The following is a 27,522-nucleotide window of genomic DNA, read 5'->3' on the forward strand; positions in this document are numbered from 1 at the left end:
ACACTAGGGGTAGGGGGTTTAAGTCCACCATGTTTTTTTTGTATTCAGCAAAACATGTAGCGTTGTGTGTGTGACGCTTACAAACTTGATCTTGATTTCAGAATGTCTTTACTCACCTTTGCTTTGACACTGTAAAATTAAATCAGAAGTAGGTGCAGCCCAAAAACATTCTCCCCATCAATTTCCCCTACTATGCTCCTACACCAGTGTACGAAAGGAGACTTGACCCTTGCCATATGAGGAGAAGTGGAAGGCGGGGCAGGGACGTGTCACTAATACTGGGCTGGGCATGACATCATTCCTTGGCCTTTACAGCCCTGGCAGCATCCAACCAGGGAAAACATTACATCACTCCTGTAGTAAAACATGTAGTCTCACAATAACAACTTAGTGCTGGGAGCAGTAATACATTACAGGTTATCACCTGGAATGGAAAAACATTTGTAGATGTCTGAAATGTTTGAGTTTGAAAGTGAGCTGTTTTGATATGGTGATTTATATTAGGGCACTCTGTCCTTCTTCATCCCCCCAAAATATATTTAATCCCTGTCCAGGCTGCAGTAGTTGTACCCTACTCTCCATCTCCAGAGCCCAGCTCTCTGAAGCCTCTGTTTGAGAGTGTGTTGAGGCTGCCAGTTGTCTGTGCCCTCCCTCCCTCCTCTTCTCCTTCTCTCTACCAGTCCAGTCTCTCTCTGCCTGGGAGCAGACTGTGTGGCTTCCATGAGCTGCTGATCCAGGTGAAATGGTAGACAAAACCCACTGGTCTGTCAGCTGTTCTCTGGCTGTACTCAGCCAGTGTCACACTCAATGCTCCCCAGCTTGTTCCTAGTCCCCTCCCTCCCTCCCCTCGGCCCTCCTGTCACTGACCCAGCTGCCAACAGTGTTCAGACCATGTTTGGGGGAGAGGCATCCGTCACCAGCAACTGGGCCACAGGCTATCACAGAACAGTTAGGCTGAAAAGATTCCTGGAGAGGCAGGCAGCAGGGCCAGTGGGTTTATCTCACTGTGTGTTGTGTTGTGTGTGCGTGCGTGCGAGCGTGCATGCTTATGTGTGTGTGTGTAGTTATGTATGGATGTGAGGGTATGTTTGTTTGATGACCTATCAAACTGTTTGATGACCTATCAAAGTGGTGATCACAATGTGTCTGTCCTATTGACTTTAAAAGGAATGGGTTTGATTTGGTATAATATCGAGTCAGAGGACATTTAGGGAATTCCAAAAGGATGAGTTGTGCATCTACAAAACATGTAAATTGTGTTAAAGATGGATTGTATCAGCTCTACTTTCTCCACCCATACACAATTCCTGTTGTTCCCCAGCACCGGTATGTTATGGAGGTACTGAATCATTATGCAAACTAAGTCAATTCTTCCTGGAATGCCTGGAAATATTCATAATATTGTTTATTTGATGTCGAGCCCTTTGCTTAAACAATACATTCTTGCATAATTTACAATACTTTTATCCTTGATCTTGAGATGGATTAGTTGGAGGAAAGTTTTCATGTTTTGTTCAGATTCAGTCTTCTGAGCAACAAACAACAAGTATAGAGAAAATACTTTAATATGACTCATTTTGTGTCCTTTGTGTCCTGTAAGAACGTAGCTTTTCCAAGGAAATGCCCCCATTCAAACCTGGTTGCATAAACACCAGTCATGCACCAGGCAGACACTGTTTATATAAGAGCACATTTTTATTTCAAAGTGAAAATTGTTACTCAGCTTTGACTTGGTATTGAAGTCAAAATGACCAATAAGCATCCCATGAACGCTCTCCCTGGTGCCTACATGATGTGATTGTGTTTAATGTTATCTCTACTGTACATCTTTCCTCTTCTCCCTGTCGGTTTTAACAAGGACCCATTTACAATAAACGGAAGAGGTTTTATCATGCCAAAAACACTAAACAACCAATTGAAACCAGCAGACATAAAACTGATTTGTTGAAAATGAAGGCTTACGTTGTAATGGAAACAAATGGTTTCACCTTGCCAAAGTGATATGGATTTATTGGCTGTATGTTGAAATCAGTCTATTAAACCAATTACAATTATGTTGTTTAGCATTAGAACATTTTCCAACTGTTGTACTTTTACCTCAAGGGATTAGTGTTACATTTAGTCATTTCCACAATCATCCATGTAGGCCTAGGTTTGTGTGGAGTCATATTTTTATTTTTTTATCTAATCAATGTTGAATCTTTCACAGTTATTGTGAGTCATAACCGTCCATGCTGCTTGGGTTGCATAAACATTTTATGTAATGGAACACTGAGCAACAGAGGGATGGAGAGCACAAGAAAAATGGGAAGAGAAAATCTCATATTTATTCCAAGCCATTTTTAAACTCCCATTAAAAGAAGCACCAGTGCTCTGTTGGTCAGGACAGGAAGAAACACACTAACAGCCAACAGAAACTAGACAGGATGTGTACAACACAATATGGTAAACTCAGAGCAGTTTAATTTGTTTGTGTAGTTAAATCTGCCCGCTGTTGATCAAACAACATATTTGAAGGAGAATGAAATATCTAAACTGAATCGGAAAGTCTCATCTGGATATTCAGTGAATTTGGAGAGGGGAAGAGAGTGAGGAACTGTAGTGCTGCCGATACACATTAATGCATGACGTCCCTAACATCCTTACACAGCGTATTCCCCCAGGAGGAAGATCTTGATTCATCTGTGCTGTTTACCATTTCAGTGTTGTGTTCTATGGAACATCAAAAGGCTGCCATGCCACTTAGCACAGCTTGTAGGGGGCCTGGGGGGTAGGGGGCTGTCGCACCCCTCTGCGTTGGTGGGATTATCTCTCCCTGGTGAGAAGTCCCTGTGATGATGGACAACCATGCAAATGGACACATACCACCACATCACACAGACAACAGGTTAGGATTTAGAATGCGTGCATTTGGGTGTGGGTGCATGCATGTTTACAGAAGACTCTGAAAATGGGCTTTTCCTGATATCCCTGAAAAGTTTAAGTTATGATTGATGAAGAAAATCTACAGAACTGTAGAGAAAAACGGAGGAATGTGTAGTCTGTGAATTTCTTTTAGACCTGTGTCATCTGTGACTCCATCCGAATGATTTAGAAAAGGAGAATTTGGTGCGTTGTGACACTTGAAGTGCTCATACAGAGAGAATGTCAGATTCTGACACTAACTCCTGCCAGGAAATCCACTGGTAAAATTGGCGTACTGTCATAAGAGATGTTGGTGATAAAATGTTTTTGGAGAGAGGTTTTGGCTCCGAGACATTAAGTGGCTGTTACTGTTTATTTTTTAAATTTAACTAGGCAAGTCATTTAAGAACAAATTCTTATTTTACAATGACGGCCTACCCCGGTCGCACCCTTTGGGACTCCCAATCACAACCAGTTGTGATACACCCCAGGATCGAACCAGGGTCTGTAGTGATGCCTCTAGCACTGAAACTCTACGAGATGCAGTGCCTTAGACCGCTGCGCCACTCGGGAGCCCTAAAATCTTATGTGAGTAGTTAATTTGATGTAAGTAGTTAGACACTTTAGTCAGTACATTTTTTGCAGTAGAATATAACATTTTGGTGGATGAGAAGTGATTACTGACTATCACATAACAAGGTATTAAGGATGATGGAACAATATTACATTTGGGGCTTCATCTAAGAACAGCAACATATTCAAGTGAATATACTTGCATATTGTTTGGGTTTAGCCTGTGGTTTGTTGACTATTGATGGAAAATTGCCAATGCCAGTATAATTTAGGATAGCATTAATGTACATCATGCATTTCTCAATTGCCAAAACCAGATCTTTTTAATCAAGAATAATCCAAGCTTGCATCCGTTTCTACATGCTTAAACTTGTACAACAGTTAGCATAACGAGACAAACCTTGAGAAGGAGAGTGGCCTCTGCACATGAAATGGATATACCAGTTAGGAGAGGGTCATCTCTTTATCCTTGAGAAACTGAGAATCCATTCATTCGCTAGGCTCGTAAACTTGATTGACACAAATGGATCATTGGGAATAGAATTGTCCCAGCAGTAATTATGTTACAACGCTGCGACTACTACACACAACCAGCGTACCGGGGCTGGGGGTGGGGAGAACTCTTCCTCAAATCCATCTCAAGGTTTTATCCCTGTTTCCTCTCCATTTAAGTTCACACAGAAACACATGTGCGCTCACATACTCACACACACAAACTCCAGCACAACAACATCTGTTTAGACTGTGAAGTTACAAAGTCTGAACTTCACTGCACTGTCAGTAGATGTTACCTGAACAGTACAGTGTAACTGGCTCTGTCTGCTAGAGTGTACATGTTGGCAGTGATTACAGTACACTGTATCTCCAGCTTGTTGCAGTTGTCTTGCTGGCCTCAGATTCTTCTCACTATGCCTTCAAGCCAGAGGAAAATGTGTATTGGTTTTGTTCTTCCTGCTGGTTCCATCATACAGGTTTGTCGGACTCAATATGGTGATAAATGACAAACAAATGCCATATTAAAGTCACTTCAATGGAATTCTCTCATGGACCCCAAGGCATTTTTGTCAAAGTCACCTTGCATAGTCCTCTCATCCCCTGACATTACTGTGTGAGTGAGGGTGTCTGTCTGCTAGCGCTCAGTTTCACTGTCAGCATCTGATGTCCTTTATATTTCTGAAGATGTAGCCTGTTATCCAAACCTTACCATACCTTTGAAACCTGCTCAGTTCAGCTGATTTCAGCATGCAATAGAGGAATGCATTAAAAAGTAACAATAGGATACCTGTAGTGATTGGCAAGGGTGTATGTTCTGTTATTGTGCTCTCTCCTAAAGAGCTACGTTTTTTTCATTTGTCTCCCAGGTTATTGATGGATGATGTATGATGTGGGGGTCTAAAGCTATTTTCCCCAAGAGAATATTCAGTTGATCCAGTGGGGTTTTCCTGATGATGTCATTGTGGAGGTGATAAGTATCTTTGTCTCTGCGTGCCGCTGTCTGTAGCTCCATCTTCCCAGCCAGAGTTGGGTGCTAGCAGGATGGATCATGGTTTGAACTTGCGTTGTTCCAATGAGGGTTTACAGCTGGGTCAGTGGAGAGTTGGATTGAGGTAGCAGTCATCATTTGGAGAGATTAACCACTCGCAGCCTAGCCTGGCCTGGCCTGCTTTGGTTTGACTCCTCAACACAAACACTCAGAGCAAGAACGCTAACCTTTGCATCGTTGTCCCCTACAAGTCACACACTCATACATGTCAATGGATTTCTTTTTTTATCAACTTGATCAAGGTAGGTCTAAAATGCATGCTAAAATAATTATACAAGTGGAGAAGCATTGCCATGCCCCAGTAGCCATAAGCTCAATAAACCATTATTGTTTACTATGCAAGCTATGCAGAACATGCTCTGGAATATTTGTGAGTCACTGTTCAACCCTTGTTGAACTCTGACTTGAATTACCAATGTACAGTATGTCAGGGCTGGATCTACTAACATCATAACAAGCCCTACTTGAGTATAACTATTCATTGAAATAAACAAAGGAAAATACTTTCTATTGTCTGTTGGTATCTCGAGGTCATCTAAAAAACAACACATTCACCCTTCATTCCGTCAGTGACATAAAGCCATTACTCAATGTAACATTTTCATTATGAGTTTTCTCACATAGCTTTTAGTGGTTCAACGTATCACAGCTATTTCAAAGGGTGTGGGTTTAAACTCATTGTTCACACAATGGTTCCTAGGAGTTATCATTTGTTGAGATTTGCAAGTCAAATTTTTTTTCTTCACAATTGCAATAACAGTATATTGCAAACCTCTTCAGAGTATAGCATTCATGTTTTAAAAAAATCTAAAGCTTAAGCCAAGCAATTCATTTTAAACTTAATGACCATGTAGAAAATATCTACATATTTCAGTTCACCCCATAGGTTTATGTTTTGTGGAAATTACATTTCTTTATAACAGTCATGGCCCTCATATAGTTATTGTTTTAGCTTCTCAGTACTGTTTTTGAAGTCATTGTCTAGGAAAATAATGTCACCCCAATAAATGTTTTACAAATAAAGTTAACAGGCTGTAGAAAGTCCAATACGAGCACATATTTAAAGCATTTTATTTAACTCACAAGGCAAGCTGCTCTCCCTCTTTTTCTCAAAGCCTATTTCCCACTAATTTTTGTTCACACAGCCCTTTGGTAGATCTTATTAATATCTCATTAGTTGCCTTGGAAACAGAGGTGAGGGAATGTACAGAGTGAGAGAGCGAAAGAGAGAGATACGAGGGAGATAGAGAGGGTGAGAGATGGGGGAGTGGGAGAAAGGGAGATAGATGAGGGAGACAGAGGGAGAAGGAAAAAGAAGGAGAGAGAGGAATGGAGAAAGTGGTTTGTGAAGGATCAGCCTTGTGTCAGATTAGCATCAGGAGACATTAACACTAGTGATGCTTCTTCTGGGACCACAATCCTCCGTCTCCCTGCTCTGCTGGAGTGGGAGATAAGCATGCAATCACAAAGGGAAGTGTAGGAGCAGGAGAGAGAGGCTGGCTCGCCTCCACTCGCCCCCAGGCCAACAGCCCCATTTACAGGTACAGCACAGCCTGATGACAGGAAGAACAAAGAGTTGGGGTGTTCATTTCTTAATGCAGTTATGTCAGGGTCTCATTGAAATTAAGCAGCAGAACCGTGAGGGTTTTCTTTGCTCTATGTCCCACTCCGCTTAAAGCCTTACAAACTGGAACTGAGCCACTTCCTTACACTTTCAAGTTTTGGAGTTGAATTGAATATTTATACTGTTTTACATGGCTGTTTTCTTGTTATGTATGAACTTGCATAACTCATCATTATGTAACTCAGGTTATGTTTCAAATCATTATCCATATTGGGCAAAACAAGGAAAGGCCTGACGTCTAAAAGAATAGAAAGTGGTTGTGTGCTTGGTGTGGCAGCATGTGCCTGTCCAGCCTGTCTAATGGCCATGTACTGTAAATATAATAAACACACAGAGAGAATCAACAGGAGATGGAGTAGTGTTGTTGTTTAGTCTCAGACTTACAGTCAGGAAGGTAACAAGCAGAGGGATCAGAGAGGAAGGGTGTCCCCAAGGCACACTCCTTCCCTTTTTTCTCTCCCTCCATTTTCCCCCTACCTCCCCTGCAGTGGGCATTTAGAGGGGTCCTGAAAAACAGGAAGTAGAGAGGCAGGAGGTTGAGTCTTGTCTGCTCACGCTGTGGCCTGGCCCTGTGGTAGGATAGTCAAATGAGGTCATCACACACAGGAAGCACAACTGTCATGGCTATGCTCAGGACTATGACTGATGTCCATCACAGTCAGAGGAAATAGGGAAGGCTTTCCTCATATTAAACACTCAGTTAGACAGACAGCACAGTACACGTTTGAAAGTACAGAGTCTTAATTAAGCAAGGAAGAGCTGAACATTCAAAGTATTAGATGCTTTTCTTGGCTTTAAGTTTTTATAGATCATCATTGTAACCACATCATGCTCTGGATGTAGTTTTAGACTCTTGTGTTGTAGTTGATAACAGCATAATAACATGGTCAACAACAGGGTCAATAATAGCTCCTGTTCTCATCCTTTTTTATGAAATAAACCATGTAGGATGTCATATTTTGTGTTTGCTAGCATTGCGAGATGTATTGTAAGGTTAAGTAATACTAGGCATATGTGCAGAGCTTATTCAGACTTACTGACTGAGAGCGAAAGAGTGAGGGAGGCGGATGTTCTGTGTTCAGTAATTACAGTGGTAGTGGACTATGTTTTATTGAGTGTGAAAGGGCCGACCCCGTCACCAACCCTCCCCGTGTTCCAGAGGCCTGTCTCATGGGAGGGAGGAGGGGACAGAGAGATGGAGAGTGGCTGCTACTGGGCTTGCCTCTCTGGGCCTGTCTCTCACACAAACAATAACACACAACAAAAGTGGTCAAACATCACTCCACCTTAGATGAATACCAAGGATCTACAGGGGCTTTTTAAGCTAAACAATGCACAACATCGTTCCACTATTTTAACAGCTTCACTACACTCAGATGGTAGTCGTGAGTGAGGCTTGGTTTCATCTGGACATTCTGTGGGACATGTAGCTGGTATTGATTTTGATGTCAGCCTGATGTGGTCTCCGTAGAGACATATTCACTGTACATTGATCTCTGTGGTGCAAATGTTTGGTAAGCAACCTTTCAGAATTGCTGGACCGGTTTAAAGACAAAGTGGTCCAGGTGTACATTATCGAGGTCTTCTAAAGAGTACATGGTGAGATGTATATGTTTACATTCTTAAGCAAGGTTAAATGGACAGAATCATCCTATCAAGCATCATTAGCATTGAGTAATGCTTTAAAGGAAGAGTTCATTTTACCTCACCTTATGGATCAAATTGTTGTATTGGCCTGGAGTGCAAGGTTATTATAGTTTTGTGTTTTTCTATTTTTATTTGAAATTCTGTTTAGTTTCAGTTAGTTTTCAGACCTGATTTGCTAGTTTTATTTAACTGTAGTTAGGATTGCAAAGCTACCGGTAATTTACCAAATTTACTGGAATCTTCAGTAATTTTGGTAATTAACAGAAAATCTAAGGCAATCTATTATAACTTTGGTAATTTATACTTGAATAAAAAAAGTATAAAATCATTTTTTATATCTGTGTCCATATTGTCAATGAGTTTCTAGTAGATAGACCATATGGTTCAACAGAAATAGCCAATTTTTTTTTAAGCATCTAATCAACAATGGCATTATTTTCAATTATAAACTGGGTGGTTCGAGGACTGAATGCTGATTGGCTGAAAGCCGTGGTATATCATATACTGTACCACGTGTATGACAAAAAAATATTTTTTTTTACTGTTTGGCAGTGGTGTAAGTGAGTGGTTGCGTGCATAAATGTGATAATGAAGGGTGTCTCAGATTTAGAAATTATGTTTTACAGTGAAAGCAATCCAAGCGTTTGTGTAAGTTTATTGATATCTTAGCATAGCATTATGTACACTTAGCATATCAGGAAGCTTGGTCACGAAAATCAGAAAAGCAATCAAATTAACCGTTTACCTTTGATGATCTTTGGATGTTTTCACTCACGAGACTCCCAGTTACACAGCAAATGTTCCTTTTGTTCCATAAAGATTATTTTTATACCCAAAATACCGACGTTTGTTTGTCGCGTTATGTTCAGAAATCCACAGGAAAGAGCGGTCACGACAACGCAGACGGATATTCCAAATAGTCTTCATAAAGTCCACAGAAACATGTCAAACGTTTTTTTATAATCATTCCTCAGGTAGTTTTTAAAATATATATTCGATAATATATCAACCGAGTGTGTAGCTTTTTCCATAACAGCGGGAGTAACAATGGCGGCTTTACTCAATTGCGCACAAACTCACTCTGAGAGCCCCCACCTCTCCACTTACGCAATGTGATCCTTCACGCTCATTTTTCAAAATAAAAGCCTGAAACTATGTCTAAAGACTGTTGACACCTCACGGAAGCCACAGAAAAAGGAATCAGGTTTACAGTTTTGGAAACTATAGAGTGTTTTCTATCCTAATCTGTCAATTATATGCATATTCTAGCATCTGGTCCTGAAAAATAGGCCGTTTACTTTGGGAACCTTATTTTTCCAAACATAAAAATTGTGCCCTCTAGCTTCAAGAGGTTAAGAGGAAAGAAGAAACCTTCCCAGAGCAAACTCTCCCCTGAGAGCTTTCCTTCCCTAACCAACTGTAGCCGCTCTGGTAGCAACTTGATTTTTGCACGCTCCAAATCCTGTTTAAATGCCAATTCCTTTTCATACTTTACATGATCATGCTCTAGTTGCAACAGAAGCCGTTCTTTCTGTTCAAAAGACAGACCACTAGGTCTAACAGTTGGCGCGGCCATTGTAACGAAACGGGGAGACGGCGAGTCCTCGGCAGAGGATGCCCCAGTGGTAACTTCAAGAATAACACTTTCCATCAGATTGGCTTTCAATATCAACCTAACAGAATTTTAGACTTTTAGCACTAATTTCAATCTTGTAGTGTTCAGCAATCTTCAACAGCTGTTCTTCAGTACATAATTATAACAGTTCCTCTGATGGAAAGCGAATTAACTCATCTACATTAGACACCATAGTCACAAGTAAATACAATAAAGAAATTCTCTCTCTTCCCCTATGCTGAGCACACCAGACCACAACAAGAGAAATGACAATCACACTGGGCACCACAGAAGATAAAGATATATATGGAGCTTCCCCAAAATCAACAATAACTCAACCATAGTCTTCGTACGGATTTGCGGTGGGTAATTACACACTGTAGCCCGCTGGCAAGAAAAAAAAAAAAAAAAACACTCATCATGCTGGCAGATTCCCCCGAGCCACAGATGTGCACCCGAGACAACTGCTCAGTCCAGACACCACACAAAAATTACAAACTAACCATGCCCAACGTATTCCAAAGTGAAACACGTCACTAAACCTAACAGGGAAAAAAGAAAGGCTTTAGCGCCGGGTAGCAAGTGTCACTACCCTACCCAAATCTCCCACTGAGGTACACAGCCGATTGTACTCACCTCCTCAGACCAATGTCCCAACAGCGAGTAGAGGAAGAGTCTCCAACCTTAGCAGGGGCCTGGAAACTAACCAATGTACTCTCTCCAACACAGCACACAACCAACTATCCACCGCAGTGGCAAGTTTACCAAACAAAGACAACCAATACTGGGCCTACCAAACATTACAACTCCAGAAAAATCTGTAACAAAAGATTCAAACAAAGCACCTATAGAGTTTAACATGAACTCCACATTTTCTCCCAAACACAATACCTTCAAAATCCCAGATGAGCCCCCACTTGTCACGAACCGGCTCGAGGTCCGTAAAAAAAAGGGAGACAACATGGAGATTTGGAATAACAAAAATATAATTAACTGATGTAACGTAAATACAATTAACAATGGTGAGTGTAGTCAGTAATCAGTAGTGTAAGTGAGTGGTTGCGTGCATAAATGTGATAATGAAGGGTGTTGAAAGGTGCCAAAGCAAGCAAACACACAAAAATGCCATAACCAAATTCTAACAGTGCGTCTGCATGGAGAGAGTCTCCTCAATGAATGGGGAAGAGGTGTCCCATGTCGCTGACGACCCTCTCGGCTCCGCCCACCGGCATCCTAATAAAGAAAACAAGAGCAAAGGGAAAGAATACAGCAGACAGAGTGGGAGGTTCGTCACATTTCCAAGATGGCGTAGCAGTCAGACGTCTATGTCTCTGTCTTGTCTCGTCCCATGTATGTATATTTTTATATATCTTTCTTCACATTCTTTTTAAGATTTCTCCTAAACCTCAACTTCAAAATACTCTCGTGCAACCCGCCTCACCCAATGTGGTGTGGATCTGTTTTTGTTCTAAAGTATTTCTGTTTACCTCCGAACTGGAATACCTCAACTGAAACTAGGTAGCTAACTAGCTACCAGCTATCAGCTATCAGGGAAACACTGTCACCACCGATAAATCCACAATAAGTGAGAATTTCAAGAAGCATTTTTCTGTGGCTGGCCATACTTTCCACCTGGCTACCCCTACCCCGGTCAACAGCCCTGCACTCCCCACAGAAACTCGCCCAAACCTCCCCCACGTCTCCTTAACCCAAATCCAGATAGCTGATGTTCTGAAAGAGCTGCAAAATCTGGACCCCTAAAAATCAGCCGGGCTAGAAAATCTGGACCCTCTCTTTCTAAAATGATCTGCAGAAATTATTGCAACCCCTATTACTAGCCTGTTCAACCTCTCTTTAGTATCGTATGAGATTCCCATAGTTTGGAAAGCTGCCGCGATCATCCCCCTCTTCAAAGGGGGAGATACTCTAGACCCAAACTGCTACAGACCTATATCTATTCTACCCTGCCTTTCTAAGGTCTTTGAATGCCAAGTTAACAAACAGATTACCGACCATTTCGAATCCCACTGTACCTTCTCCGCTATGCAATCTGGTTTCAGAGCTGGTCATGGGTGCACCTCAGCCACGCTCAAGGTCCTAAATGATATCATAACCGCCATCAATAAGAGACATTACTGTGCAGCCGTATTCATCGACCTGGCTAAGGCTTTCGACTTTCAATCACAACATTCTTATTGGCAGACTCAACAGCCTTGGTTTCTCAAATGATTGCCTCTCTTGGTTCACCAACTACTTCTCCGATAAGAGTTCAGTATGTCAAATCGGAGGGCCTTTTGTCCGGACCTCTGGCAGTCTCTATGGGGGTGCCACAGGGTTCAATTCTCGGGCCGACTCTCTTCTCTGTATACATCAATGATGTCGCTCTCGCTGCTGGTGATTCTTTGATCCACCTCTACACAGACGACACCATTCTGTATACCTCTGGCCCTTCATTAGACACTGTGTTACCTAACCTCCAGATGAGCTTCAATGCCATACAACTCACCTTCTGTGGCAAGTAAAACTAAATGCATATTAGTATTCAACCAATCACTACCCGCACCAGCCCGCCCATCCAGCATCACTACGGTTCTGACTTAGTATATGTGGACAACTACAAATACCTAGGTGACTGGTTATACTGTAAGCTCTCCTTCCAGACTCACATTAAACATCTCAAATCTAGAATCAACTTCCTATTTCGCAACAAAGAATCCTTCACTCATGCTGCCAAACATACCCTCGTAAAACTGACCATCCTACTGATCCTCGACTTCGGCGATGTCATTTACAAAATAGCCTCCAACACTCTACTCAACAAATTGGATGCAGTCTATCACAGTGCCATCCATTTTGTCACCAAAGCCCCATATACTACCCTCCAGTGTTGGGTGACCCTCGCTTCATACTCGTCGCCAAACCCACTGGCTCAAGGCCTTATCTCTGCTCACTGGTCACCATAGCAGCACCCACCCGTAGCACGCGCTCCAGCAGCACTGGTCACCCCGAAAGCCAATTCTTCCTTTGGCCGCCTATCCTTCCAGCTCTCTGCTGCCAATGACTGGAACGAACTGCAAAAATCTCTGAAGCTGGAGACTCTTACACCCCTCACTAGCTTTAAGCACCAGCTGCCAGAGCAGCTCACAGATCACTGCACCTGTACATAGATCATCTGTAAATAGCTCATCCAATCAACCTCATCCACATACTGTATTTATTTATTTATTTATTTATCTTGCTCTTTTGCACCCCAGTATCTCAACTTGCACATTCATCTTCTGCACATCCTACCATTCCAGTGTTTTAATTGGTATATTGTATTTCATTTGCCACCATGGCCTATTTTTTCCTTACCTCTCTTATCCTACCTCATTTGCACATGCTGTATATAGATTTTTCTACTGTATTCTTGAATGTATGTTTGTTTATTCCATGTGTAACTCTGTGTTGTTGTATGTGTCGAACTGCTTTGCTTTATCTTGGCCAGGTCACAGTTGCAAATGAGAACTTGTTCTCAACTAGCCTACCTGGTTAAATAAAGGTGTTCTCAACTAGCCTACCTGGTTAAATAAAGGTGTTCTCAACTAGCCTACCTGGTTAAATAAAGGTGTTCTCAACTAGCCTACCTGGTTAAATAAAGGTGTTCTCAACTAGCCTACCTGGTTAAATAAAGGTGTTCTCAACTAGCCTACCTGGTTAAATAAAGGTGTTCTCAACTAGCCTACCTGGTTAAATAAAGGTGAAATAAAAAACAAAATAAATAAAACATCACTCAATGTGATTTTAATTTGAAAAGAATAATCCTGAGACTGGTGGAAAAAAAATATGTTGTTAAGAAACTCGCTCGCCCATGTTTACACCAATCCAATGATTTTTAACTGTAGTTAATTAAGTTACAGTGGAAGTCGGGAAGTTTACATACACCTTCGACAACTAAATTTAAACTCAGTTTTTCACAATTCCTGACATTAATCCTAGTAAACATTCCCTGTCGTAGGTCAGTTAGGATCACCACTTTATTTTAAGAATGTGAAATGTCAGAATAATAGTAGAGAGAATGATTTATTTCAGATTTAATTTCTTTCATCACATTCCTAGTGGGTCAGAAGTTTACATACACTCAATTAGTATTTGGTAGCATTGCCTTTTAATTGTTTTACTTGGGTCAAGCGTTTCGGGTAGCCTTCCACAAGCTTCCCACAATAAGTTGGGTGAATTTTGGCCCATTCCTCCTGACAGAGCTGGTGTAACAGGTTTGTAGACCTCCTTGCTTGCACATGCTTTTTCAGTTCTGCCCCCACATTATCTATATGATTGAGGTCAGGGCTTTGTGATGGTCACTCCAATACCTTGAATTTGTTGTCCTTATGCCATTTTGCCACAACTTTGGAAGTATATTTGGGGTCATTGTCCATTTGGAAGACCCATTTGCGACTCAACTTTAACTTCCTGACTGATGTCTTGAGATGTTGCTTCAAAACATTTTCCTCCCTCGTGACACCATCTATTTTGTGAAGTGCACCAGTCCCTCCTGCAGCAAAGCACCCCCACAACATGATGCTGCCACCCCCGTGCTTCACGCTTGGGATGGTGTTCTTCGGCTTGCAAGCCTTCCCCTTTTTCCTCCAAACATAACGATGGTCTTAATTGCCAAACAGTTCAATTTTTGTGTCATCAGACCAGAGGACATTTCTCCAAAAAGTATGATCTTTGTCCCCATGTGCAGTTGCAAAACGTAGTCTGGCTTTTTATGGCGGTATTGGAGCAGTGGCTTCTTCCTTGCTGTGCGGCCTTTCAGATTATGTCGATATAGGACTAATGTTACTGTGGATATGGATACTTTTGTACCTCTTTCCTCCAGTATCTTCACAAGGTCCTTTGCTGTTGTTCTGGGAATGATTTGCACTTTTCACATGAAAGTACGTTCATCTCTAGGAGACAGAACGTGTCTCCTTCCTGAGCGGTATGACGGCTGTGTGGTTCCATGGTGTTTATACTTGCGTTCTATTGTTTGTACAGATGAACGTGGTACTTCCAGGCATTTGGAAATTGCTCCCAAGGATGAACCAGACTTGTAGAGGTCAACAATTTTTTTTATGGGGTCTTGGCTGATTTCTTTTGATTTTCCCATGATGTCAAACAAAGAGTACCTGAGTTTGAAGGTAGGCCTTGAAATACATCCACAGGTGCGCCTCCAATTGACTCAAATTATGTAAATTAGCCTATCAGAAGCTTCTAAAGCCATGAAATAATCTTTTGGAATTTTCCAAGCTGATTAAAGGCGCAGTCAACTGTGTATGTAAACTTCTGACCTACTGGAATTGTGATGCAGTGAATTATAAGTGAAATAATCTGTCTGTAAACAATTGTTGGAAAAATTACTTGTGTCATGCACAAAGTATATGTCCTAACCGACTTGCCAAAACTATAGTTTTGTATAGTTTTGGAGTGTTTTGTATAGTTTTGGAGTGGTTGAAAAACGAGTTTTAATGACTCCAACCTAAGTGTATTTAAACTTCCGACTTCAACTGTAGATAGTAGGGCTGGGAATTGCCAGGGACCTCATGATATGATATTATCACGATACTTAGGTGCCAAGTTGATATGTATTGCGATTCTCACAATTCTATGTATATTGCGATTCTCACAATTCTATGTGTATTGCGATTCGAGACTGCGATTTTACTTCCGATTTGATGTTCCAAACATATTTCTCACTATACGTATGTCTTCTGCAGAGAGACAAACGAGAACATGAGAAAATGAGTTTTGATCAGCGATGGAAATTAAAGTGCTGAAAACATGTTGGCTCATTATTTACAAAGGGGATGGAGAACAAGATTTAGGTTGAAAAATACAGAAGTTTAGGTGCATGTACAGCCAACTAGCGCTAGCCATTGGTGTAGTGGTGCCTAGAGAAGTGGGTATACTCTAATTTTGCCAAATTCTTTCAAAATGGCACCCCTGGCAAAGGAAAGGCACCCTGTGTGAAAAATTATATGAGAAACAGTGACATACACTCTGAATTACCTAAAATGATGAATCCCATATCTTTCCCAGTCAGGCCAACCCAAGCTGTTCTGTGCAGTAGGCTCATTCTGTAGTAGGCCTACTATTGAAACAGATAAACTCAGTCATATTTTCCCACCCTTTTCAGGTTTTCATTCTTAGTCACACTTTCTTTGTTTTACAGAAAAACATCAACTTATGTATGTATGTTCTAAGTCCATAACAATGCTTAAACCACACTTGAGGGTAGTTACCATTGTATTCCAGTGTGCAGGCACATAAGTACTATTGTTTGATTAGTAGTGTTTCTTTAGCTCAAAATATCATTATTATTTAACATTTAACTGAGAAGGTTTTTGGGAGTCTTTCCATCTACCAGAAGACAGTTAGGCCTATCATTACCATGGCTATATCTTTCTTGTTCCTTAATTGTCTGAAACCTGAAAGTTTTACCTCATTATGAGGCATGTCTTACCTTGCTTCAAAGTAGCATATAGACAAAATCCCACCGTAGAAACATGGAGGCAATTATTTTTATAAAGACTTACACATATGTGTTGTCCTGTTCATTTAGTTTTCTTTAAACTTCCTTTCATTGTCTAGCAGCCAAAGGCATTATCCTAATCAAATTGGCAACCCATGATAGTTGCATCTCTAAGTCCCCCCTCTTTCTAACAGAAACCACTTGCATGTGCGGTGCACATTTTAGAACAGTGGTTTGCTGCAAATTGCATTTTGGAACATTCACTCATAGGCCTACTGCCGTGTGTACATTGCATTGCTGCGCCTAAAATGTGAAAAAAGTATAGTTTTTCAACATTTTAAGCCAAACATTCCGACCTGTTCCATCAGCTCTATTAATTGATAGGCCACATATCTCCACTACACTACTTTAGAGCGTTGGGCCAGTAACCGAAAGGTTGCTGGATCGAATCCCTGAGCTGTCAAGGTAAAAAATATGTTGTTCTGCACTTGACCAAGACATTGAAAATAAGAATCTGTCCTTAACTGACTTGCCTAGTTAAAAAAATGTAAAGTATGCCTTAACATTCACCAGTTATTATGTGTTGATTTTACATTGGGATTCACAACACCTTTTATTAGGATACAATTGGTCTGCATTTTTGTAATGGCAAACAACTTGTACTGTGTTAATTATTACTCTCATTCAAGTAAAATGATGCAAGTCAATCTAGGTTTACAGATAGAATAAGGAAATATATTTATTCAGAGTGGCTGTACCAAGCGGAGTGTAGCACACCTGGTGTCTGAGGGGCCTCAGCTTGTCATCTCATATTTATGTAACAGAAATGTCATGACACAAGGCATTACACCACAAGAACCTGCACTGTCCTGCACTGCTATGACATATCCTCTCACAGTTTAGAGACATGGTGGAATGTGTGTGTTTTACTGGCAATAGATTCAGGCCTACTGTACAATTGTACAATACAGTGTCAAGACAAGCAAGATAACTTACTTTCAAGGTAAGAGACAGACAGACAAACACTCATATAGACACACCAGTAGAAAAAGTGTCAGTATGAGTATTTGGAAACGGTGAATGAAAAAGTACACTCGTTCTCACTGGTGTGTTGTGATGTGGTTTAGGGAAATTCTTAATGGGTTTTTACGTGGTTAGTTTCCTTACTGTGGACAGCCATGCGTGGGTTGTTGGCTCGGTGAACTCATGTTGAGTTTGCCTAACAGTGGAGGTTAGATTCAGACAGCCAGACACTATAATGCCAGTGTCACAAACCCCCAAATTACTGTATGCAACTGGAACTGGCCATTTCTGGTCCCATGATGTTAGTCAGCTCTCAAGTGTAACCACACAGTAGTCTGTAATGCTGACTGTATCTCTGGACGTGGGCTGAATACTCTAACGTTAACTTTATTCAGAGGTTCTTCTCTATGGTGAAATGTAGTTGTATATGCATTTTTTTGTGTGTCAGTGATGAATGCTCCTCTAGGGAGAGGTATATACAGTGCCTTCGGAAAGTATTCAGACCCCTTCAAATTTTCCACATTTTGTTAGGTTATAGTCTTATTCCAAAATGTATTAAATAGTTTTTCCCCCCTCATCAATCTACTCACAATAGCCCATAATGACAAAGCAAAAACTGTTGTTGTTTTAAACATTTTTTGGGGCTAATTTATTACAAATAAAAAAACTTAAATATCACATTTACATAAGTATTTAGACCCTTTACTCAGTACTTTGTTGAAGCACCTTTGGCAGCGATTACAGCATCAATTCTTCTTGGGTATGATGCTAAAAGCTTGACACACCTGTATTTGGGGAGTTTCTCCCATTCTTCTCTGCAAATCCTCTCAAGCTCTGTCAGGTTGGATGGAGAATGTTGCTGCACAGCTATTTTCAGGTCTCTCCAGAGATGTTAGATCGGGTTCAAGTCCAGGCTCTGGCTGGGCCACTCAAGGACATTCAGAGGCTTGTCCCGAAGCCACTCCTGGACTGTCTTGGCTCTGTGCTTAGGGTCGTTGTCCTGTTGGAAGGTGAACCTTCGCCCCAGTCTGAGGTCCTGAGCGCTCTGAAGCAGGTTTTCATCAAGGATCTCTCTGTACTTTGCTCCATTCATCTTTGCCTCGATCCTGACTAGTCTTCCAGTCCCTGCCACTGAAAAACATCCCAACAGCATGATGCTGCTACAACCATGCTTCACCGTAGGGATGGTGCCAGGTTTCCTCCAGACGTGACTCTTGGCATTCAGGCTAAAGAGTTCAATCTTGGTTTCATCAGGTCTGAGAAGTTCTCATGGTCGGAGAATCTTTATGTGCCTTTTGGCTTCCGTCTGGCCACTCTACCATAAAGGCCTGATTGAATGCTGCAGAGATGGTTGTCGTTCTGGAAAGTTCTCCCATCTCTACAGAGGAGCTCTAGAGTTTTGTCAGAGTGACCATCGGGTTCTTGGTCACCTCCCTGACCAAGGCCCTTTCCTCCAGTGGCTCAATTTGGCAGGGCAGCCAGCTCTAGGAAGAGTCTTGATGGTTCCAAAAAAATGTCCATTTAAGAATGATGGAGGCCACTGTGTTCTTGGGGACCTTCAATGCTACAGAAATGTGGAAAAAGTCAAGGGGTCTGAATACTTTCCGAAGGCACTGTATTTCCCTTAGATCAGAGGAGCAGCTAGAGGGCAGAGTTCATAAGGCCTGCTGACGTCTGAACCAGTCGCCAGGTTGGCAGGTTACAGAGCACCTCACGTGGGAACTACCTCATCCACCTCAGAGGATTTAAACCTGAGGATGTCAACCTGAGACTAGGTGCACTCTTAATCATCTTAAGAGCAAAGCTGGGAGCAGCCTGGGTCAGATAAGGAAGAGTGAAGCAGAAGTATATTAGTTAAAGCTCTGTGATTCTGTCGTCCTGTTACTGGTTGTTAGGCTTTAAGATTGAAGAAAGATAAACCCAGTAGAAATGTACTTGGTTGGGAGTCATAAATGGCAAGGTGCACTTCAATAACAGCTCAATGCAGTAATTTCTCACTTCAAATGGAAAACATAATTTCACAATTAAGTTTAAAATGCTTTATAAAGTCTTTTCATTGGTTCTGAATCAGGCCTATTCAACACTAAGGACATATCAATTGCGTTTAGCATTTTCTAAGCAGTTTCCCCTTAAAGTCTGAAGTGTTCTGCCAGTGGCTCCAGCTGCTGTGGGGGGATAAGGAGACATCATGTTCTCCGGTCATTCTCAGATCCTCTCTGTATGTGTCAGGGAATGGAATACAGACTCCTTGGCTGCTTTGATGTGCCTGAGAAGAGATCACTCAGTGTTATGTTAGCTTCCGAGTGGTGCAGTGGTCTAAGGCACTGCATATGAGTGCTACAGGGGTCACTAAAGACCCTGGTTCGATCCTGGCCTGTATCATAACCGGCCGTGATCAGGAGTCCCATAGGACGGCGCACAATTGGCCCAGCGTTGCCTGGGGTAGGCCGTCATTGTAAAAATAAGAATTTGTTCTGTACTGACTTGCCTGGTTAAATAAAACAAATATGTTGTTCTTTCCTCTTTCTTTCTCTCTCTCTCTTTCTCTCCTGCAGATTGTGGTGTGGTCACAAGAAGTACAGAGTAAAACCGAGTAGAGTGTTGTACAATGTGCTAGGAGTGAAGGAAAGAAGACAAGCTCTGTTGTTTTTCTGATATTCTTGAGGTGTCAGAGAGACCAAACAGGACACAGAGATGGGCCGGAAGAAGATACAGATCACGAGGATCATGGATGAGAGGAACAGGCAGGTCAGTGTCATCCCCCCATCCCCCCTACCCTCCACTCAACATAACGAAGTCTCTCTCTCTCTTGCCACACACAGGCTAATGGCAGTAGGCTACTGTTGCCCTGTATGGAGTTGAAAACAGGAGTTAAGTTCTCACCACTTAACCACCTGTTTTGAATTCTTGACAGGGACTCAGAGTGCCTACTGACAACACAGGACCAGGCATGTGCACAGATAGGGTTCTACCTGTGCAGAGCACATGCCCCTTTGCCCTCCCACTCACTAAGTGCCCTTTTGGGTGGGGGTATACAGTTTTTTTGTAAACAGTTTTTGTTGTTGTTGTTCTGAACCCACTGCCCGCAAGTCATTGTGACATTGTCAAGTTCGCCACGAAATGCATCAGTGATTCATATTTTCCAGAAACTTTCTGAAACGGCACAGGAATGCACGTCTGTGTGTATGTGTGCGGTGCGCACGTATGTCTACACTTTGTGTAGCCATTAGCGATGAAGCAAATGATAACAATCTTCTGGTAGAGATGGAAAGGCTTTCCCAAAAACCTTTTCAATTAAAATGTTAACTACAATGTAGCCTATGCCTACCTGACAGAATGATATTATGATCATTTAAATTAATCCAGTGGCCATTTGTTTTGCAAACTCTGCAATCACATGAGTTTACAGAAACACCACTAACCAAATAACGGTCTCTTCCTGGTTCGCATTAAAGGGTGACTACACACAACTTTAAATGTTTTATTTTTCCCCAACCGCAAAAGTGGTCTCCTGTTGTGGTGTAAACATTGTTGTGGATTTAGAACATTCAATTTGGTTTTTGTGAACGGAACTGGGAAAAATGGAAAACGGAATTTAGGAAAAAAACTGTACGGAATCAGGCAAAATTAGGACAGGTGGAGGGGATGGATCTACTTGGGTAGGGGCTCTATGATTGGCTGAGGGGGACACAGGAACAGGAAGTGTTTGGGGCTGGTGATGTCACAATCTTCTCATCCAATGGCAAGGAAGGATGGGCTCTGAGGTTAACTTTTTTGGGGAGGGGAGAGACGGGTAACTATCTCACCAATGTCTATCCATTAATTTCTCTGTCTCATGCTCTATTGCTCTGGCTCTCCCTTTTCCCCGAGTTTACTTCTCTCTTCTGGGGGTCGCAGAGAAAAACGGAGAACACCATCTTGTAGGTCAGACCATACTGACGCTACATACATTTCCATGATAAAATACATTTTCAGGATGTCTCATGGTGTTAAAAAACACAGCTCTAGCTTTGCCACCTTTCACTGTAGATGCGTAAGTGCGACACTGGTGAATGGAAAAAACGGATATCTCTAGCTTAAATGTAGTATGCGTAGAAAAGCTGGCAGGCATATTCATGGCCATTTTAACCTCTCCTTGTCCCAGTCTGTAATCCCCAAATGTCTTAAGCTGACTGCGGTGGTAGGCCTGATCCCTGGAGACGATGGGACAGTCTACAGGAAGGAGGTCAGGGACAACAACCTCTCCATCAATGTCTGTAAGACCATGGAGTTGGGGGCGGGGCGAGCGAGCATGCCCCTGTCCACATTGACGGGGCTTGACTGGGCTGCACTGCTTGGTATGGCAACAGCACCACCCTTGATCACATGGTGCGACAGAGGGTGGTGTGTGCAGCCCAGTACTCCCTGCCATCCAGGACCTCAGCTACCCAAGCCATAGACTCTTCTCACTACTTCCGCACAGCAAGTGGTACCGGTGAATCAAGTCTGACACCAACAGGCTTATATCCCCAAGCCATAAGACTGCTAAATAGCTAACAAAATGGCTACATGGACTATTTGAGTTGATCCTTGTATTTACATTACTTTTTTGCACTGTCTCTATGCACACTCACATACAATCATCATACGCTGATGCTACACGGTTTATCATATATCCTGATGCCTAGTCCCCTTATCCCTATAAATATCTACCTCTCTCACTCCAATATTACTGCAGATTGTAAATGTGGTATTGGAACTGACCCTGTGTATACAGTGCCTTCAGAATGTAGTCATACCCCTTGCTTATTCCACATTTTGTTGAATCCAATATGTATTAACCTCTCTGGGATATGTGGGACGCTACCTGGCCCAAAGCCAGGGAAAATGCAGAGCTCCAAATTCAAATAAATTACTATAAAAATCTAACTTTCATTAAATCACACATGCAAGATAGCAAATTAAAGCTACACTTGTTGTGAATCCAGCCAACATGTCAAAACGGCTTTTTAGTCGAAAGCAAACGATGCTATTATCTGAGGATAGCACCATAGTAAACAAAGAGAGAAACCATATTTCAACCCTGCAGGCGCGACACAAAACGCAGAAATAAAAATATAATTCATGCCTTTGACGAGCTTCTTTTGTTGGCACTCCAATATGTCCCATAAACATCACAAATGGTCCTTTTCCGTCGATATATATCCAAAATGTCCATATATTTGGCGCGTTTCATCCAGAAAAACACCGGTTCCAACTTGCACAACGTGACTACAAAAAACGTGACTACAAAAATATTACCTGTAAACTTTGCCAACACATTTCAAACTACTTTTGTAATACAACTTTAGATATTTTTTTACGGAAATAATTGCTAAAATTGAAGACGGGATGATCTGTGTTCAATACAGGAAGAAAACAAACTGTAGCATGCTTTCTGGTCACGCGCCTCTAACAGTACACTTCTAGTGACCCTCGTTCAAGATGGTCGTACTTCTTCATTACACAAAGGAATAACCTTAATCAATTTCTAAAGACTGTTGACATCCAGTGGAAGTTATAGGAACTGCAAGAAGGTCCCTTAGAAATCTGGATTCCCAATGAAAACCCATTGAAAAGAGAGTGACTTCAATTATTTTTATCTGAATGGTTTGACCTCACGGTTTCACCTACTAAATAAGTTATGTTATACTCACATACATGATTCAAACAGTTCTAGAAACTTCAGAGTGTTTTCTATTCAAATCTACTAATACTATGCATATCTTATCTTCTGGGGATGAGTAGCAGGCAGTTGGATTTGGGCATGCATTTCATCCGGATGTGAAAATACTGCCCCGTCACCAAGAAGTTAAATAGCTTTTTTTCTCACCCATCTACAGACTATAACCCATAAAGACAAAGTGAAAACATGTTTATTTTTATGTATGATCTAATTTACATAAGTATTCAAACCCCTGACTTACAGAGGGGAGAACAAGTCTTTGATACACTGCCGATTTTGCAGGTTTCCCTACTTACAAAGCATGTAGAGGTCTGTAATTTTTAGCATAGCTACAATTCAACTGTGAGAGACGGAATCTAAAACAAAAATCCAGAAAATCGTATGATTTTTAAGTAATTAGTTTGCATTTTATTGCATGACGTAAGTATTTGATACATCAGAAAAGCAGAACTTAAAATTTTGATAGAAAACATTTGTTTGCAATTACAGAGATTATACATTTACTGTAGTTCTTGACCAGGTTTGCACACACTGCAGCAGGGATTTTGGCCCACTCCTCCATACAGACCTTCTCCAGATCCTTCGGGGCTGTCGCTGGGCAATACGGACTTTCAGCTCCCTCCAAATATTTTCTATTGGGTTCAGGTCTGGAGACTGGCTAGGCCACTCCAGGACCTTGAGATGCTTCTTACGGAGCCACTCCTTAGTTGCCCTGGCTGTGTGTTTCGGGTCGTTGTCATGCTGGAAGACCCAGCCACGACCCATCTTCAATGCTCTTACTGAGGGAAGGAGGTTGTAGGCCAAGATCTCACGATACATGGCCTCATCCATCCTCCCCTCAATACGGTGCAGTCGTCCTGTCCCCTTTTGCAGAAAAGCATCCCGAAAGAATTATGTTTCCACCTCCATGCTTCACGGTTGGGATGATGTTCTTGAGGTTGTACTCATCCTTCTTCTTCCTCCAAACACAGCAAGTGGAGTTTAGACCAAAAAGCTCTATTTTTGTCTCATCAGACCACATGACCTTCTCCCATTCCTCCTCTGTATCATCCAGATGGTCATTGGCAAACTTCAGACGGGTCTGGACATGCGCTGGCTTGAGCAGGGAGACCTTGGGTGCGCTGCAGGATTTTAATCCATGACGGCGTAGTGTGTTGCTAATGGTTTTCTTTGAGACTGTGGTCCCAGCTCTCTTCAGGTCATTGACCAGGTCCTGCCATGTAGTTCTGGGATGATCCCTCACCTTCCTCATGATCATTGATGCCCCACGAGGTGAGATCTTGCATGGAGCCCCAGACCTAGGGTGATTGAACGTCATCTTGAACTTCTTCCATTTTCTAATAATTGCGCCAACAGTTGTTGCCTTCTCGCCAAGCTGCTCACCTATTGTCCTGTAGCCCATCCCAGACTTGTGAAGGTCTACAATTTTATCCCAGATGTCCTTACACAGCTCCCTGGTCTTGGCCATTGTGGAGAGGTTGGAGTCTGTTTGATTGAGTGTGTGGACAGGTGTCTTTTATACAGGTAACGAGTTCCAACAGGTGCTGTTAATACAGGTAATGAGGGGAGAACAGGAGGGATTCTTAAAGAAAAACTAACAGGTCTGTGAGAGCCAGAATTCATACTGGTTGGTAGGTGATGAAATACTTATGTCATGCAATGAAATGCAAATTAATTACTTAAAAATCATACAATGTGATTTTATGGATTTTTGTTTTAGATTCTGTCTCTCACAGTTGAAGTGTACCTATGATAAAAATGACAGACCTCTACATGCTTTGTAAGTAGGAAAACCTGCAAAATTGGCAGTGTATCAAATACTTGTTCTCCCCACTGTAATACATGTTAGAATCACCTTTGGCAGTGATTACAGCTGTCTTTCCACACCTGGACTGTACAACACTTGCCCATTATTCTTTTCAAAATTCTTCAAGCTCAGTCAAATAGTTTCTTGATCATTGCTAGACAACCATTTTCAGGTCTTGACAAACATTTTCAAGAAGATTTAAGTCAAAACTGTAACTCGGCCAATCAGGAACATTTACTGGCCTCTTGGCAAGCAACTCCAGTGTAGATTTAACCTTGTGTTTTAAGATATTGTCCTGATGAAAGGTGAATTAATCTCCCAGTGTCTAGTAGAAAGCTGATGGAACCAGGTTTTCCTCTAAGATTTACCTGTGCTTAGCTCCCTTCCGTTTATTTTTTTCCCGAAAAACTGCCCAGTCAACAATTACAAGCATACCCATAACATGATGCAGCCACCACTATGCTTGAAAATATGGAGAGTGGTACTCAGTAATGTGTTGTTTTGGATTTGCCACAAACATAACCATTTCTATTCAGGAGAAAAAGTTAATTGCTTTGCCACATTTGTTGCAGTATTTCTTTAGTGCCTTGTTGCAAACAGGATGCATGTTTTGGAATATTTGTATTCTGTACATGCTTCCTTCTTTTCACTCAGTCAATTAGGTTAGTATTGTAGAGTAACTACAATGTTCTTGATCCATCCTCAGTTTTCTCCTATCACAACCAATGAAATCTCGAACTGTTTTAAAGTCGCCTTTGGCACAGTGGCGGCACTGTGCTATGAGGGAGGAAGAATATATTTTTTTATGAGCATGGCCTTATTTCTATTACAGGATGTTGGATGACTGACATTCATATTCCATTCACCCAGTTCAATGTAGCATCGATAGGTTTAGGCTACTACATTATACTCTATATTATAATTTTCCCCATACCCATCTTGAGGTTGCTACAACCAAGCCTATGAATGAAAGTTTACACTGTAGGTGCACACAGGTCGAGAGAAAAATATGAGGTGACAGACAGTGACTGATGGATAGACTGTGACACATTCAGTACTGCCTTGCACACTCTTGCCTGCATCTAGCTTATCTAGGGTGTAATCATTAGTTCAACAGTTGCAAACGAGAGTTTCTATTGGACAAATTCAGGTATTTTTATCCCCATTTCGTTTTCTTCCGTTTAATAAAAGTTTTTCAATAGAATCATTGGAAGGAATACACCACTGATCGCGCCTAAATACAGTTCACTTTCATAGCTGCCACATTGTATTCCTTCTAGCCTCTATGCACTCTCCTCCTCTCACCTTTTACATTTGTTTGTGGACTTCAATGCACAAGACATCAGCTGTATGTGACCAGAAAAAATAACATGTCATAACCCCCTCACACAGCCTACATCGTTGTCCCAATATTAGCTAAAGTAACGTCCTAATCAACATAGCTAATAGAACTAATGAGTTAGTAAAACCCGCTACAATCATGCAGTAACGTTACAGTGTATAGTCAGCAAGCAGTTTACCAGTTATACCGGCAGGCCCCGGTGGCAATACATTAATAAAACCAAAAGCTTACCTTGACTTGGATCAGTTCCAATGTTGTGTTGGATAGTCATAGCCAGCTAGCTAACATAGCATCCCTCTGTTGAGTAGGCTAAACAAGCCATCTGCATTTGCTAGCTAAGTAAGTGAAACTGAAAGTGAAAAAAATTACAATCTCTCTCTCTTGCTTCACCTTCGTTTTTGATGAAACTACTCACCACCTTTTATGCACTGCAGTGCTAGCTAGCTGTAGCTTATGCTTTCAAGTTTTTAGAAGTTCATCAAAGGTAAACGATTTAATTTGATTGCTTTTCCGATTTCCGTGACAAGGTTGCCTGCTGCTAGCAAGGCATAATGCTATGCTATGCTATGATAAACTTACACAAATGCTTGTTTAGCGTTGGCTGTAAAGCATATTTCGAAAATCTGAGATGACAGGGTGATTAACAAAAGGCTAAGCTGTGTTCCAATATATTTCACTTGTGATTTTCATGAATAGGAATATTTTCTAGGAAGATTTAGGTCCATTGCGTTATGCTAATTCGTGTCAGGCGATGACACGATGATTACGCTGAGAGTCACAAGAAGTTAATAACCCTTAATAAAGAGTTGCAGTCTGTTTTGGAATGGGTGGGCAGTAATAAACAGGTCCTGAAACTCTAAAAGGGGTCTTTTCACAGTACCCAAATCCAGAACAAATTCAAGAAAGCGTATAGTATTATATAGAGCCATTATTGCATGGAACTTCCTTCCATCTCATATTGCTCAAATAAACAGCAAACCTGGTTTCAAAAAACAGATAAAGCAACACTTCACGGCACAACGCCTCTCCCCTATTTGACCTAGATAGTTTGTGTGTATGCATTGATATATAGGCTACGTGTGCCTTTCATTTTTTTTAATGTTCTGTCCTTGAGCTGTTCTTGTCTATTCATTTTCTGTATTATGTTTCATGTTTTGTGTGGACCCCAGGAAGAGTAGCTGTTGCTTTTGGAGATCCTAATAAAATACCAAATACATCAATTATCAACGTCAATGATCAGGTGATTG

The 27,522-nt window shown here is 41.5% G+C and overlaps 1 protein-coding gene across 7 annotated transcripts in view; it reads left to right on the plus strand.

Annotated features, from left to right (window-relative positions):
• Nucleotides 1-27,522, plus strand: part of mef2aa (myocyte enhancer factor 2aa) — a 114,814-nt gene that overhangs the window by 12,111 nt on the left and 75,181 nt on the right. For all 7 annotated transcript variants that reach the window (XM_020480716.1, XM_020480710.2, XM_020480711.2 and 4 more), the window contains exon 3: nucleotides 19,978-20,170. In XM_020480716.1, coding sequence (XP_020336305.1) covers nucleotides 20,117-20,170 — 54 coding nt within the window. In that variant the 5' untranslated portion in view covers nucleotides 19,978-20,116. The remainder of the gene's footprint in view (nucleotides 1-19,977; nucleotides 20,171-27,522) is intronic.

Source organism: Oncorhynchus kisutch, linkage group LG4 (genome assembly GCF_002021735.2).
Source record: "Oncorhynchus kisutch isolate 150728-3 linkage group LG4, Okis_V2, whole genome shotgun sequence".
NCBI classification, from domain to species: Eukaryota; Metazoa; Chordata; class Actinopteri; order Salmoniformes; family Salmonidae; genus Oncorhynchus; species Oncorhynchus kisutch.